This window comes from Mustela nivalis (genome assembly GCF_964662115.1).
Source record: "Mustela nivalis genome assembly, chromosome: 4".
Lineage (NCBI taxonomy): Eukaryota > Metazoa > Chordata > Mammalia > Carnivora > Mustelidae > Mustela > Mustela nivalis.
Window position 1 is genome coordinate 63,543,362 of NC_139023.1, and position 16,366 is coordinate 63,559,727.

General features: G+C 54.3%; 1 protein-coding gene across 1 annotated transcript in view; it reads right to left on the bottom strand.

Moving 5' to 3' along the window:
• Nucleotides 1-498: 498 nt before the first annotated feature.
• LOC309863098 (epididymis-specific alpha-mannosidase-like) overlaps nucleotides 499-16,366 on the bottom strand; it is a gene marked incomplete at its 5' end in the record, with an annotated part of 31,937 nt that continues 16,069 nt past the window's right edge. The window contains 12 exons of the mRNA XM_082727587.1: nucleotides 499-773; nucleotides 2,188-2,308; nucleotides 3,081-3,193; nucleotides 4,644-4,781; nucleotides 6,383-6,575; nucleotides 6,653-6,763; nucleotides 7,875-8,127; nucleotides 8,685-8,876; nucleotides 12,529-12,803; nucleotides 14,399-14,532; nucleotides 14,907-15,045; nucleotides 15,941-16,131. Coding sequence (XP_082583713.1) covers nucleotides 580-773; nucleotides 2,188-2,308; nucleotides 3,081-3,193; nucleotides 4,644-4,781; nucleotides 6,383-6,575; nucleotides 6,653-6,763; nucleotides 7,875-8,127; nucleotides 8,685-8,876; nucleotides 12,529-12,803; nucleotides 14,399-14,532; nucleotides 14,907-15,045; nucleotides 15,941-16,131 — 2,054 coding nt within the window. The 3' untranslated portion in view covers nucleotides 499-579. The remainder of the gene's footprint in view (nucleotides 774-2,187; nucleotides 2,309-3,080; nucleotides 3,194-4,643; nucleotides 4,782-6,382; nucleotides 6,576-6,652; nucleotides 6,764-7,874; nucleotides 8,128-8,684; nucleotides 8,877-12,528; nucleotides 12,804-14,398; nucleotides 14,533-14,906; nucleotides 15,046-15,940; nucleotides 16,132-16,366) is intronic.

Consider the following 16,366-nt stretch of genomic DNA (forward strand, 5'->3'; position numbering starts at 1 on the left):
AGCGTCACACGACACCGGGCACCTGGGCCATTTCCGACACAGCCCATGGAGGGCCGCCCAGGAGCCTGAAGTGAGAGCAGAAAGAAATACCCCAGCAGATTCTGTCCCCTGCTCTCAGCACCCTGCCTGTCGGGGCTCAGGCCTTGAGGCATCTTCTCTTCCCACAAAGCCCACCCTAGCCTGAGGGTCATCTTTCCACAGCCTTCCTGAATGGACCCCTATGCCCCCCACAGGCTCAGAAGGCCCCTTGTTCTGCCAGGGCCCTCATACGCACACATCATTAGGGACACAGTAGGCCCGCACGTCACACTGGTGACCTGGGCAAGAGGGGGTGAGGCCTGTGTGGCAGGTGCCTTTCCTGTCACTCTGGGTACTCCCCTCTCACTTATGGGAGCTTCCCAATGACTCCTGCACGGGCACAAGAAGTGTGAGTGTGCGTGCAGACATCACCCAGGTGGGAGGATAGGAGAGACCAGCTCTAGAGCCCCAGGAGAAGATGTGAAACACAATTTTTATTTAAAGCACAACAAAACCCCCAATCTGACCATTTTTCCATTAGCTTATGGGGGGAGGTGGTCCTCACTCATCCTCCCATGCTGCTTTTCCATGTCCTGGGTCCTGTTCCTTTTCCTGGGGCTCCTGGGGTTGCCCTGAGTTCACAGAGTCAGCCAAGGGCTCACTGCTATGAAAGTGGATGAAGAATGTCCGCATTTCCTTCGGGTAAATGGTGACCTTCGTGCCTTGCAGGGATGTCGAGTGAGAGCTGGAGCTGCCTGGGGGAGCAGAGGTAGTCTGTCCTTAGAACCACCTGCTTCCCCAGGGTGTTTCCACCCAGCTTCCCCTCATACACCGCACCCACCTACACTCTAATGTGGCTCTTTGATGAAGGCCCTTGGCTGACCCATCCCACAAGTACTCTCACTGCCATGGGCCCCTTGCATTTTGGCCCTCCCATTAGCAAAATATGTAGGTGGTCCTGGCCATGCATGGTCTCATTTCCCATGGGGTGTAGGCTCAATTCCTAGAACTTTCTCACTGAGGCCACCTGGTGGGGCTGCACTTTATATTACTGGGTTCCACTAAATTCAATCTTGAGAGGGAAGCTTGTTCATCCATCCATTCATCTAGCCACCCATCTATCAACCCACCCATCCATTCATCTATCATCCAACAATCCATCCATCCATCCACCCATCCATCCATCCATTCATTCATCATCGATTCATCATCCTGCAGAAAGACACTTCTACACCTCTACCCACCCACTCATCCATCCATCTACCCATCCATTCATCTATCATCTATACATCATTCATCATATATCTACCAATCCATCTATTCATTCATCAATCATCACCTATTCATCCATCCTTCCATCCATCCATCCACCTATCCATGACCCATTAGTGTATCCACGAATCCATCTTTCCTTTTACTCATACAAACACTCACACTTACACAAAGCCATTCATTCATCCACACAACCACCATCCATCCATCCATTGTCATTGATCCATCCATCCATCCATCCCATTCATTCATCATCTATCCATCATCAGTCTACAAATTCATCCACCCATCCACTTATCCACCTATCTATCCATCCATCCATCCATCCATCCAACACCATCTATCTATTCCCAACGACTAAGTGCCCAGCTATGTAGAAAGCACTCAGCTGCATGTGGTGAACAGAGAAGACCCATTGGAAAGAGGAAAGAGGGGGAGAGAGGAATGGAAGAGGAGCCTGACCCAGCTCTGGACTCCACCAAAGCTTGAGGAGGAGTGGGCCAGAGAGAAGGGGACAAGGGTGATCCAGGGAGAGGGAACAGCATGGGAAAGACTGGGGGGCATAAAGCTGTCTGTGGTTCCCAGGAGCTGATGGTGGTGTGTGCGGTGTGAGACACAGCATGATAGATGTCAGACCCCCTGGGATATGCCTGCCAGTTCAGGACTCACCCAGGGTGGTCTGCAGACACACACACAGGCATGCACACACACACTGACCCATGGTGTGTGTACAGAATCAGAGAAGCCAAGTGTGTGTGTACAGAATCAGAGAAGCCAAGTAGCCCGCTCAAGGTCATACAGGCCATAAGGGATCTAAGCAGGATCTGGCCTGCTCCTGAGCCAGGCTGGGGGAGGGTTGGGATTCCCAGGCTCAGCCTGAACCAGAAGTTCTCAAACCTCTGTTGTAAGGACCACCCCAAGTCTTCCAGCTCCAGCGGCGCAGCGTGCTCACATCCCATGTCCCTGTGAGTGAGCGCTCCTCCACTGCCGCCACGGACCCCAGCCCCTGCAGCAAGACCTGAGGGACAGGAGCACAGGGAGGGTGAGCTATCAAAAAGGTCCCAGATCAGAGCAAAAGCAAAGCAGGAGCAGGGGCGACACCCATGCTTGGGGCACAACACACTACCACATGAATTCTCCCAACAAATCCCCAGAGGGAACTGTGTGCCCATTTCACAGATGAGGCCACTGAGTCCAGGACCAGCGTGCTTTCCCAGGAACTGCACTGAATAAGCATACCCAGGGGAGGCAGGCACAGGAACTGCCTCCATCGTCCAGACCCTTCTCCCCAGTATGGCTCAAGGGGCAGCCCAGGGTGAGACCAAGAGTGGTTATCCATTCCAAGAAAACAGGGACTCAGCCTCCTGTGTGAGGACAGAGGTAGGTGGCCCCTTCTGGCCTGACCAGCAAGGGATGGCTGGCCCAGAGTTGGGAGGTTTCTGGAGAAGCTTCCCTGAATTGACACAGGGAGAAGGCAATCAGAAGCAGTACCCCATCTGCTGCTGCCTTCCCACTTCTGCAGACCTATCTGCTTGTGAGGCTGTGCCTGTGAGGCCGGCTGCGGGACACAGAGACACAGGAAGGGACCAGAGAAGCAGCAGCAAGAATGCAGAGAGAGGAGGGAGGGATGCCCACATGCCTCCACAGCACCCACTCCAGGGTGAGCAAGAGCACCACAGGCATCTCTCCTGAGGTCTTTGCCAGAGGGGATTTCCACACTGGGGTTTTCCTGCTTGCTAGGACTTCAGGCTACGGCCAGGGAGCCTGTCACAGGGTCTGAGGGCTCTTACCTCCAGGTTCACACTCACGGGTTGAGACAGGACCTGGTCCTCCCCCACCTCATGCAGGTGATGGAGCCGCAGCAGGACACGGCGGAGGTCCACCTTGGCCTTCCTTCCATGGCCTTCAGGAACAGAAGGACCCCCATCAGTGCCAATCCTCTAGTCTGGGCCCAGCACTAGACATCTGCCCTTCACTTCCTACCCTCAGCCTCCCTGGGAGGCAACTGACAGTCCCTGCTTGATATTACTGCTGCACATGGGTTATGAAAAATCCCTTCTACCTGTTCCAGGGACTGGTTATGGATTGGAGCCCTAGGGTCAGGAAGGTCCTCTGTCTCCAGATGATGGTGGGGGTGGGGTGGAGAGAGGACATGCTGATGTCCAGGACGACACACCTGCTTCATAATGTGGCCCTGAGCTCAGGGAGATGGGGGTTGGGTCTCGCTCAATCCCTGAGGCTTCCCTCACTCTGCCCCTCACTCCCCGCTCTCCAGGGAGGAGGGACCTTCATTCAACAGGTCTGGGGCACCCCCAGGCCAGCCCCTTTCTCCTATTTGGGATCTAGCTGTCTACAGGAGATCTATTCTCTTGCATGTAGCCACACATGCCAGTGGCAAGGGAACGCTCTGCTTGTAGGGAGGCTCCCCGCCCAGCATCTTCTGTGACGGGGATTCCTGGTAATGGGGTTCAGTGCTAGAAAGCCACTTGGCTGCAGGTGTAAGCCATGGTCCCCAAGATCCACTTTATCAGATAAACATGTTATCTGGACTGTTGTCTCTTCCTTTTCCTCCTTCTTAAATCTCTGGAATCATACTGAGCCGTCCTTGGTGACTAGCAGGACCTAGGTGGGGCTCTAGGGGACAAGAGGGTGCCTGAGGGGCAGCTAGCCCTGCCTTTGAGTGCTCACACTGGAAAGGGGAAGATAAGGTGTGGCTGGAGCTTTGGCAACAGGATGAGTCAGCACATGGCAGGTGTCACCTCCACCAGGAAGCCCTCCATGATGCCCTGATGGAGGTATAATGTGAACACTAACATCACTGGGTGGTGACTTGGCTGAGTCCCCCTCTAGATGGAGAGCTCTGTGAATCTAGGGGCCTTGCCTGCCTTGGTCACTGCACTACCCAGTGCCCGGCACAAGAGACATCTGTTCAGTGAATGAATGGAAGTTCTGGACAGTCAGGCTTCCTGGGTTCAGAGGACAAGTGGGACTGGCTTTTCAGGGTTCTAGGAGGCGTCCCTGAGGAGCAGGACTGCACTGAAGGCTGAGGGTCTGGCAGATGGTGGATGATGAATGGGAGCTGGTAGTAGGGTTAGCAGGGATCCATCAGAGAATGTGTGGACATATCCTGGGCTGGGGTCCATGTCCACAGGGTACCCTGCTTACTGAGTGAACTGGTCCCCCACAGCCTGCCCGTGGGTCTGGGCTTCCGCTTTGGGTAGAGAAGGAGATCAGGTGACCATGCAGAAGCAGGACAACTCTGAGAGGAGCCCACTTTGTCTGGTGATGGACATGGGGCCAGGTCGCCATGGGGAAGGAGCCATGAGTCTGGCTCCCCTGGACACCTGCCTCACCTTTCTCGAGATTCTGCAGGTGCTCTGTGTGGTTGGAGCTGTAGTTCCAGCCTGGGATGCTGAGGATCTGAAGGTGAAGACCTGGGGGTAGGGTCACAGCTTCTTGCTGTTGGGGGTCTGGGAGATTCTGGGCAATCGCTGCAAGATAGACACACAGAGCCAGGACAAGCATTGGGGCCAAGCTCCTCCTCCTGGCAGTGAGAGCTCTGCACACCATGTGCCCTTGTTCAGGCAATCTGGCTCCTGCCCATGTGAATCCCACAGGGAGGACAGCCTGAAGCACCTGCTGGTCCCAGCGCCTCAGGCATCCCTTTCCTGCCTTTGCCCATGGACCTCCTTCCACCTGGTTGCCTTTCCTCCCACCTGTCCAGGGGCTCAGATCACAGAGTCTAAGAGCCAGAAGGACCATGAATCTCTAGTCCAGCCATTTCAAAGTAGAGATGGGGAGTGTACCACCCACAGGGGTGATGGGGTTTGTTCCAGACCCCAGGGCAGGTTCATGCAGAGCCCTGATTTCAGTGCAAGCTGTGGGATGCCAGCTCCTCCCTTGTTTTGTCATTAATGGCCCCCTGCTCAGAAGGCACCTCAGCCCCCTCCTCCTTCCAGGAAAAGCCCTTTTAGCTCTGGGCTCCAGCTGGGGCATCACCTCCTTGCAGTCCCCAGGCCATAGTGATTGGTCCAAGTTCATACCACAAATTCCTCTCTGCACTAGTCAGAAGCTTTCCCTGGAATTGTTGTACTTAAGCCTGGGACGATTGTGCTCATTTCTTTTGCTGAGGTTGGGAGAGAGGAAGTGGGACAGAGAATATCAAGCAGGCCCCTCTACAGTCCAGGGGCCTAATGCAGGGCTTGATCCCATAAGCCAGAGACCATGAACTGAACTGAAATCAGGTGTTGGCTGCCTACCAACTGATTCCGCCAGGTGACTCTAGGTGTTTCATTCGTTTAATGATGTTCCAAAAGTACCATCTCTAAACATGATTATTATTTATTTTCCCCATTTCAATTATTTTCATACAGGTACAGCCTGTTTTAAGTCAGTAGTGGTCTGAGTGGAGGGAATTCATGAGCTTTGCAGATCAGACCATGGACAGGAATATCCCTCACCTGGTGACAGCATACGAAGAAGTCAAATAAAACAAATATTCTAATGTTGATCTTCTAGGTGTGAAGCCATATATTGGCTCCCTTTGAATATGTCATATTCAGAAAGAAAAAAAGGGTCACCTGGGTGGCTCAGTTTGTTAAAGTCTCCGCCTTCAGCTCAGGTCATGATCCCAGGGTCCTGGGATCGAGACCCATGTCAGGCTCTCTGCTCTGCAGGGAGCCTGCTTCCCTCTCTTTCTCTCCCTGACTCCCTGCCTTCTTGCGATCTCTTTGTCTGTCAAATAAATAAATAAAATCTTTTAAAAGAAGGAAAGAAAGAAAGAAAGAAAGAAAGAAAGAAAGAAAGAAAGAAAGAAAGAAAGAAAGAAAGGCATCAGAGCAAAAATGAAGGAAAACTCAGGGAAAAGGCAGAAGGTGGAATGGGTGTGTCTCAGAAATGCTCCCACCATCTATATGAACTTAAGTGAACCCTGAACCTCTTTGCCCAAGTTCGCCTACACCTTACATGAGGACTTTGGATCAGAGACCCTGAGCTCCCTTCTGGCCAACGTTGTCCAGATCAGGGGTGGTCCACACCCCTCCCCAGGTCTACCCGGCCAGGTGGGCTCATTCTGGTATGAACACTCCCTTACCATTCAGCTCTCTTAACAGCACTACGGGTCTGTGCTGCAGCGCCAGCCCACTCCTCTGGCGCAGGCCAGTGGTGAGTGGCCGGGGTCCTAGCAGGAGCCAGAGCACGGGGTGGACAACAGAGGTGTCGTTCAGTGTGAGGTCATAATCCAGAGCCCAGTCAAAGTTGTTCCTCAGCCGGCGATGGAGCATGACCTGCAGGGGAAAGCTGTCTGACAGGGCCCCCTCCCACCAGCTTCCACCCTGGGTGGCCAGGAGGGCCCACTTCCTACCTCCACCTGGCCGTTCCCTTGGCTGGAGACGCCATGTGCCTGCTCAGACAGCAGCACCAGCCTGCTTTGGCTGTCCTCGATGAAGGCGGACTGAACCATGGGGTAGTAATTCTGTGCACACAAACACGGCCAGACTGGTGTCAGGGCAAAGTACGGGCAGGACTGCTGGTCAAGGTCCCCCTCGGGCCACCCCTGCCTGTCCCCCACATGGGCTCAACAACTGCTCAGGGTGCAGCAGGAAGACTATGGTAGAGGCTCTGACCACAGAGCCCAACAGACTGTCATTCACATACAGATGCACTGCTTCCTGCCCATCTGAGCTGGGAACGGAGTTTCCTCATCGGGACCTCAATTTCCCCACCCATACAACAAACTCACAACCCAATGTGCACATTTCTATGCGAGTGATGAGGGGGTGCATGGGGCTCATGTGCTATGGATGCAGGGCCGAGGGTTACTGCAGAGACAAAAGACTGAGTCTGGTCTGGGGCAGCAGCCACACTCCCCACGCTCTGTGCTCTGCTGGAACAAATGTCCTGGAAGGACACAAAAGGACGGTCAGGAGCCCCTGCATAGCATGGGAGAGTGAGCAAGCAGGGATGAAGGGACCAGAACTCACAAGCAAAGTAGGGTGGGGACATAGCCCACTGGGTCCCCCAGGTGGAGTAAGGACTAATGATTACTGGGGTCACAGGAGACCCCCACCGCGGGCTTCACCTCGATTGATCCCGCTGACCCTCCCAGCCCTGGGGACCAAGGTTATTCCTTTCATTGGGGCAGTGGGGAGCCATAGGAAGGCCAACCCCCTTGCCCAGAGCTAGAGCCCTGGGATGGGGGAGCTGATGTGTGGCTTCGGACCACACTCATCACTTTGAACGAGCTGCCAGGCAGTGTCTCTGCTGCAGCACCTGACGGGGGTCAGGTCCTCTAAGCCTTTGACCAGCATCAGCTCAGTAATCTCAAAACGACTCCCCCAAGGAGATTTCTGATCTACACAAAGGAAACTGAGGCACAGACAGGGACAGGGACGGCCCAGTGTCTGTGGTTGCACCAGATTTAAGACACCAGGGGTGACCTGAGACGGGGTCCTCCACCCCCAGCAGCACAGGTGGGCAAGGGGCTCACAGGTGGTGCTGGAATGGGCTTCTTGCTCTGGCCTTCTGGAAAAGGGCCATCAGGGCCACCCCATGGGTACAGGTCCAGCAGGCATCCTAGGGCCTACCCGAGCGATGCTGTTGGTCGCGTGTTCCCGGAAGACTCTCCGCTGCATCTGGAAACCGTTGCTGTCCGAGTAGAGGATTTGCCGGTTGTGGAGACTGGTGCTAGTCCTCAGGACGGCCTCACGGTTCAGCTCCAAGGGGCCCACCCGGTACTCCTGCTCGATGCGACGGCAGAGCAGCTCCCCACCATGGCCGACCGGCACGTGGGCGAGCCGGGAGTAGATGGCATATGTGTGGTTCCGGTCTCTCTCCTTCCTGGAGAGTTGGGACTCAGTGGGTCAGGCTCTGGAACTCTGCAGATGTCCCTCCTCCTTCCCCTTCATCCGTCTCTCCGTCCCTTCCTCGCTCCCTCCCCATTTGTCTTCCTTTCTTCTTTCCTTATTTCCTCTCTTCCTTCTTCCTTCCTTCCTGTTACCATGAACCCTTCTCTCCCTCCCCCCTTCTTGGAGTGAGGCAGAGAGTCAGGAGCCATCCTGGGCAATATAATGGGAAGAGCCTGGTCCCTGATAATACAGAGCTTGCGTGGGTGCTGACCTGGATGGCTTAGTTCTGTGCTGTCGCATGGCTTCCTTGTGGGTTCCTGGACCAACTCTGACCTTGGACACCCCCCACAAGGTACAGCATGTGCAATGAGGCCAGGATACCCCAGTCCGGAGCAATCACGTCTGCATCAAGATCCCATTGAGAAGAAGCTGGTATAAGGAACACACATGGATCCTGACTCCCTCCAAGAACGAGCTGGCATCAGGAACACACATGGACCCTGACTCCCTCATAACCCGACCAAGTGCACCAAGGGAGCCCCAGCGCACCTGTAGAAGAACTGCCGGATCTCCGTCATGAGCTTTCCTGCCACAATCTTCATCCCCACACTTTTCCATGGGCGCTTTGCACTCTCAGTGGGTGTAAACACAAAGTTATCAGATATAGGGCCATATTTCAAATTACCGTTGACATGGTACTCCATGAACTCCTGGGTCACCCGCACTGTGCTGTTACTCTCTCTGCAGAGACAGGAAAGGGAAAGCAGTATTCTCTTCATGCACGTGTGTCCCGAGCATTGTCCTTGTCATCTGGGAGCTGGTGAACAGCCTTCTATGCAGACACCCACCTCCATAAGAAGCAGAGTAAAGAGACCTCAGCAGAACCTCGATGACAATCACGAGGCCGCTTGGTGACACCTATGCATGTGGTTCAGATAACGTCCGTGAGACACCCTCTCCCCTGAGCCAAGTGGCCTTAGATCCTTCCATGTGCCAGGGGGACCCCACGCAGTAGGGCGACAGAAGCTGTATAACAGGACCCCGAGAGCGTAAGCAGAGGGTATTGAAGCTGCCCAGAGGAAACGTCCCCTGGAGGTGGTGCCTGGTCATCAGGCAGCCAGGAGGGCCACCCCACACCTTTCAGAGGAACCCCAAGGAGCACAAACAAGAACTTCATCATGCAGACCCCCAGGCACCCAGATGTAAAGAGCCAGCACCTTCGCTCACTTCGCCGCCTCCTCCTGACTCCCGAGGGCAGGGAATATGAACCCACCTCACTCCCGAGGCTCGCAAGACTGGGGGCCCTAATCCCTGGCACAGGATCTCATGTCTGGGAAGAGCCCAAGCAGGACTCAGGTTCTGTTCCAACTGCACGATCTGGGCTCATCCCATTCGGTTCAGATACTGGGGTTGGGACAGAGGGTGGGGGAAGAATGAGCAGAAACTCAGAGCCCTGTAGACACATGGATGGTGTAGACATGTGTATGGATTGTACCTCTATGTGTGGTCAAGGCACAGTCACGTACTGGGATCGGGGCATGGGTCTGCGGGTAGAGAACATAAAGAAGTGTCCCTTCCACACCCATTTGGGGGATTTCTGTGCTATTGTGTTGGGCATGGACGGGAAGGCAGGGGGTCATCTGAGAAGGGTCCCTCTGGCCCCTCTGAAGAGGCCAGAAAAGGTTCTGCTCATTAGTCTGGCCCAAATCCTTTCCCTTCTGGCTGCAGGCTGTCCATGCCCCACTCCCTGCATCAGCTCTGCTGGGTGTTGTCAGGGAGAGACTGGAGGAGTAAAGCATGCTCCATCTGCGGTGGGAATAACACTGAGCCTGAGGGGGGACGAGGCGCTCATGCCCATGGCAGCATAGACAGACCTTGGACACACGATGCTAGGGGGAGGAAACCCACCCCACAGGGCTGCATGGAGTTCATCCCCTGGTATGAAATGTCCAATTTAGACAAATCCAGAGACAGAGAAGAGTCAGAGGGGCCATGACTGATGATGCTCACATGAGCATTGAGTTTCCTAACCCCACAGACAGGGAACATTTCCATGGCTGAGCTACATGGTCAGCAAATTCTACCCAAGGTGCTGTCCTGTGACAAAGAAGGTCCCTCCACCCAACCTGCCCTGGGGTGGTCTCTGCACATGGTGGCTGCCCCCTCGGGCCCTGCACAGGAGGGTCCTGCCATGGAACAGCTGTCCCCTCATCTGTGCCCATGAATTCTCTGGCCCTTCCAGTCCTCAGGCCCATCTCCAGGTGCCTCCTGCCCACCAAGACTCTTCTGATCCACTGCTCTCCAATTCCACAGCTCCTTCTCTCTGTGACCAGTGGTCAGGCACTGGGCCATTGATTTACCCCAGAGGGGATTTCAGGGACCCATAAGTAGCACCCAGTTCTCACCCAGCCAAAAGGAACAGAGACAGATGGGGGTGAAGGGATGGTCAGCAGGCCAAGAGTGTACTATTGGACATGCTGAGTAAAGGGTCATGGCTGAAGATGAGGCCTTCATGAATTGCACACAGTGAAGGCGAGGTGGGGCTGGCCCAGCAAGAGCTGTCTAGTTGGGCATCAGGCCTGACTGGACAAGCATCCCAAGGCCAGCCTGGGGACTCTGCTCTGACCAGGGAGGCTCAGAAGTTGCCTGGCCGCCCCGGGTTCTACTGCTCTCCCCATCCTCCCCTCCCCACCCAAGGGGGCTGCAGTCACTTCCTTCTACCTGCCACACCCTCTCTCCAGGAGATCTTTAGAATGATGAAGGGCATAGCTCTGCTGGGATCCCCCTGCAGGGAACTTCCTAGTGCTGTAGGCTCTAGAGCTGTGCACAGCTGCCCTCAGGGTGATCGCCAGGTACCACTCACCTCACACCCATACTCCTCTCTCCTTTTTCTTTCCCTCACTCACTTTCTGCCAGCTACTCCTCCCAGACTTCCTGTTCTTCCTGCATTTCCAATCCTGTTGGGAGGTCACATCAGGAAATGTAGTTGGGGTAGAACGACAACTATCTGGGATGTGACCTGGGGATGGACAGGGCTGGCCCCAAAACACTTGGGAGGCTTTTTCCTGGAGGTCACCTGCTTTCTCTGCTGTCAACAACTAGTTGCTGAATGAATGGATGTGTGGATGGATGGTTGGATGGATGAATGGATGAATGGGAAGATAAACATACAGGGATAGATCAAATGATAATTGGATAGATATATGTGTGTAGGCATGAATGAGTGGGTGAGTAGGTCAATATATGGATAGATTGGAGGGTATGTGGATGGATGGATAGATGGCTGTGTGGTTGGGTATGTAGGCAGGTAGATATATGAATGAATGGAAGGCGAGGGAATGGATGGGTGGGTGGTTGAGTGAGTGAATGAGTGGATGGTGGATGGTTGTGTGGTTGGGTAAATATATAGACGACTGTGAGTATAATGGATGGATGAAAGGATGGGTGGTTGGGTGTATGGATGGATGGAGGAAGGGTGGATCTGAGGGTGTGAGAAGGTAGCTTATAGGTGGTTGGGTGCTTTGGTGTGTGGATATAAAATAATATTTGTGGGAGTTAGTGAATGGATGGGTGGTTGGTTAGTTGAATAAATGGATGAATAAGGATAGTGTATGGAAAGATGGATGGATGGATGGATGGATGGTTGGATGTTAGAGTGAGGTGATGGATGGATGGGTGGATAGAAGGTTAAAGAAGAAGGTTAGTGGGTGTATGGATAGATGGATGGAATGATGGATGGATGGAATGATGGATGCATGCATGCATGCATGCACAGATGAATATATAGATAAGTGGGAGGATAGTGGTTGGATGAGTGGATGGATGGAGGATGGATGGATGAGAAGGTGTATGAAAGTGATAGATGGGTCACTGCATGGGTAGTTTGATGTGTGGATACATGGATGGTTGTGGGGGTGGTCGGGTTGTTGGATACATGGATGAACAAGAAGGATGGTGGTTGGATGGATGGGTGGATGGGGGAATGGATGGATGAGTAGATGGATGAGTATATGGATGGGTGAATGGAAGGGTGAGCGGATGGATGGGTATAAAATGGGTAAGTAGACGGATGCATAAGTGGTTGTTGGGTGGGTGGATAGTTATATGTTTCTCTAAATTTAAGATAGTGAGTAAAGTGAATATTATATATTCTCTTTGAGTGAGGTTTCACATCCACTTTGTGGATCAACAACCCTGGAATGATAAAATTCATGCAGGGTTTTCCTATAGTGGTCTAGTTTCACAGTTGCAGAAATAAAGCTGATAACACAGGAAGGGCCTTCACCACCTTCTGATGATTCCTCTAGCAGGTGAGGACACAGACAGGTGGGGGAATGATAAGTCCAGGTCTCAGCACACACTTCTGTCTGAGTCAGCAATGGCTGTGCCTCACCTCTCCAAGATGCTGTGCATGAGATTAGTGTCAGCGTCCAGGAACACAGTGTAACAGTCATTCTCCACAGAAATTAGGTGCCTGCCCCCTGGACTGGCTTGTGTCTCTGGCTTGCGGGCAAAGTTGGAGGTTTTAGCCAGACTGGCACCCAACTGCTTGGTGTCTTTTTGAGTCCCCTGGTCACGCCTGATACTGTAGTGTCGGTAACTGAGGCCTGGGATTGTGGTCAGCACATGCAAGTCATAAGCAGTTTGCCTCTCTTTTGATTCTTGGATCTGCAAGGCCAAGAGAAGAAAACAAAATGGTGAGTATCAGGGCAGGAGGACCCTCAGTGTCCTCACTCTACTGTGACTTGCACACCTCCTGGATAGGGTGCTCACGACCCTCAGACAGCAGGGTCTTTCCATCATTGGACTGTGCTGAGTTCCCTTCAGGCATCCTCCCTGCTCACAAGGACCCTGCCTCAGCCCCCACCTGCCTCCCCAGCCTCCCTCACTCCTCAGACTCCAGCATCAGACGCTGCCCTCACTTCCAAGCACCCCTGCTGTTTCTTACCTCAGAGCCTTTGCTCATGCTATTACCCCTTCCTGGAGAGCCTTCTCTCTGAAGTCCCTTATTTCACACCCTCCGGTTTCCCTAGGGGAGGTTTTTCTGTTCACCCCACCATCTTCCCCTTCCCCTGTCACCTGACATCCGGGGAGGAGGGATGGAGAATGACACTGGGCACACTCAGCCAAGTCCCTTACTCTCCAGGGGAAGCATGCAGCATCTGAGCCCCCATGGGAAGCTCGGGAGCCCTATCAGTAACCCCAGGATGGCTGCACACACCATCCCACCCAGGCTTTGTGAGACATACATATCCTGTCCCTGCCCCCCTTCCAGCTCTGTCAATCTTCCTCGTCGGAACACAACCATCTGTCACATTTCACACATTCTTATTTTGTTTCCTGCCTGTTCCCCAGAGTGAGAATATGAGTCCTCTATGGACAGGGACTTCATGGGCTTGGTTATTAAGGAAGCCTGGAACCTAGGCCAGGGCCTGACACACAAGTGTCCAAAATATTTGTTGAGTGCATTTACTCAGAGTGGTGTTACGTGTGGGTGAAGAAGGGGGTGCTAGGGGTTGGGTCTGCTGAAACCAACACCATCCCGTCTCCCTGCCCAGGTCAGATGACTCCTCATCCTTCTGCATCAACTAAGGTCCGCTACCCTCGCTCCCCAGGTCATCACTCCATACCACACATGTCCTTTAAGTGTCTGACCCGCCCATTCCCCATGGGTGATGCTGCTGTCCAGGACCAGAATGTGCCTCCGGGAGTGTTTGCTGAGTGGCTGATGTCAGCACCTCCTGCACGTCCACAGGGAAACCCTGGCACTGGGGGACAGGCAGGGTCCCTGGGCCCCTCAGCTGGCTCCAGGCAGTGGAAGGAAATGAGGACAGACCACACACAAGCTGGTGTCTGGGTGTGCGGACACAGGCAGCTGGGCCAGCCTAGAGCACCAGCATCTCCACAAGTCTGAAGACTCCTGAGGGCCTGTCCACAGAAAGTGGATGTTTACATGAGAACACAAATATGCCCCATGTCGAGGGCATGAGGAGAAGCCTCCCAAGCAGGGCAGGCCACCCAGGAGACCCTCCAGGGAGGGGATAGTGCTGGGACTTCTGGGCACTTCAGATGCTCACAGACCAGTGAGAGTCCCCTGGTGGATCCCACTGACCTTACTGGATAAGGGTCCCAAAATGTGTCCTCTAGGTGTGGCCCCCCATGGTCATGTGTTCATGTGAACTGCTTCCATTTCCGGAAGTGCCATACTGGAACTGGTGTCAGCAGCAGCAAGTGTGCCATTCTGCACGCTGTCAGGGCCATACCTGTGCAGCCACCGGCTGGCCAGACTCATCTGTGATGCTGACCCTGGAGAAGCCCACAGTCAGGGTAACAAGGGTGGTGACCGTCCAGGCCAGGGGGTTGTAGACCACGGCAACGTGTCCCCTAGCTTCTGAGTCTGCACACAGAAAACCACCCTTACCTGCTGCCACTGGACTCACCCAACACACCTGGGGGCCCCTGGCTACATGGGAAACTGAGGCAGGAGAGACAAGTTCCTGCAGAGCTGCCAGGGCAGCTGACTATAGGACCAGTGGGTTAGTGCGCTCCTATACCCAGCAGGCCCCATACTCTGCTCAGGGCTCTGTGTCATGTCCCCAGGAAGAGGAAAGTGGAAGGGATCACGCAAGGTTCAGGCTGCATAAGGGATGTGGTTACAGAGTCCGAGGCTCGGATTGTTCTAGTCCTCTCTGTGACCCCCAGCTCTCTGCTCAGAAGGGTTCAGAGACCCCTCTCAGACATGCAGGGCCATCCCACAGGGACCTCACTTACCTGAGTATGCCGGGGTCCTGTCCTGGACAATGGAGACCATCAGTTTGTGCACACCCTGCATCCCTGACCTCAGATTCTTCACATACATGTCTCTCACCTTGGGGGTCTCAGTCCCAGTGATGGCATGATGGTGCTGCACCTGCATCCCAACCAGAGTGGGGGAAACTCTGGATCGGGCCTGCCTCTGCAGACCACCTCCTGGAGTCTGGCTCTCCTTCCCTCTCACCAGATTCTAGTGGAGCAGGTGGGCATCCCTACCATATTCCAGAGTAGAAAACTGAGGCCCCAAGACTGACGACCTTACAGAAACCCACCGAGTCCCCTAGCTTGGGCAGAAAACAGACATCTGCAAGGCACCTGCCCCAGCTTCATCTCCGCTGTGCAGTCTGCCTGTGAGTGCCACTGAGACGCTCACAGGCACCCTCCATTCTCTGTACTGAAGTGGGTGTGGGATGAGCTTGTGTTTCTCAAAGGGAGACTGAGGCCCCACCAGCTAAAGCCACGGATCTCACCCACTCCAATGGACTCCACCCCCAACACAGTGTCATATTCTGTCAGTTTTCCCATCTGTACAGTGGGGACACATGGAGACAGAGCGTTGGGAACAACTTGCTGTGGGGTAGCCACCGTGCCAAGCAGCTTATGTACATTCTCACATTCAGTTGCCCCACCATCCAGGGGTGGGCATGAGCTTCTCAGTGTACAGGGAGGGAATTAGGGAGAGGAAAGTCCTGAGCCTGAGGACACACAGCGGAGTGGGACTGAACCCAGGCAGGAATGTAGAACACTAATGCTGCTTCTCTTTGCCCTTTGCCCTCTGGATAAATTTGGCTAAAGCTTACTGAAGCCACGAGCTGAAGGCTATCAGAGCCTGGTTCTAACCTTGGCCCAGGGTCCACCTACACCTGTCATGAGACCACAGGCCACCTCAGTGTTCTCTTCTGAAACATGGACCTTTAGTGACCAGGGACTGGGAAAGTGCACTGACCAGAAGGTTTCCAACCTGATCGTGTTGCTGAGAGGGGTGCCGTTACCTCAGAGACAGCCCAGCGGAGCTGCTGAAGCTGCTTCAGGGCCCAGTCCAGGTCCAGGTGCTGGTGGGGGACCGGCCACACAGAGCGTGTGAACATGGACTCCCCAGCATACAACAGAGCGCTGGCTCGCCTGGCCAGCCCCTTGAGCCTGCTGCGGGATGAGTAGAAGCCGGTCCAGGCCTGATGTGGACCTGGAGAGAAGGGCTGGCAGTTGGCTTGAGTCTTCCTGGCCTGGGGACTTCCTGAGACCAAGTCCCAGGAGAGCTGAGGAAGCTGGGGCCTGGGCTCCGGCTCTGCCTGGGTCACCTATGAGGGCAGCCAAAGACTCCTGCTCCAGCTAGGCCAGAAATAGGGCAGGGATTCCAGGGAGGGGTTGGGGTAAGTGTGAGTATGTAGGTGGCCTGGACCAGGCCTGGGATAGGGAAC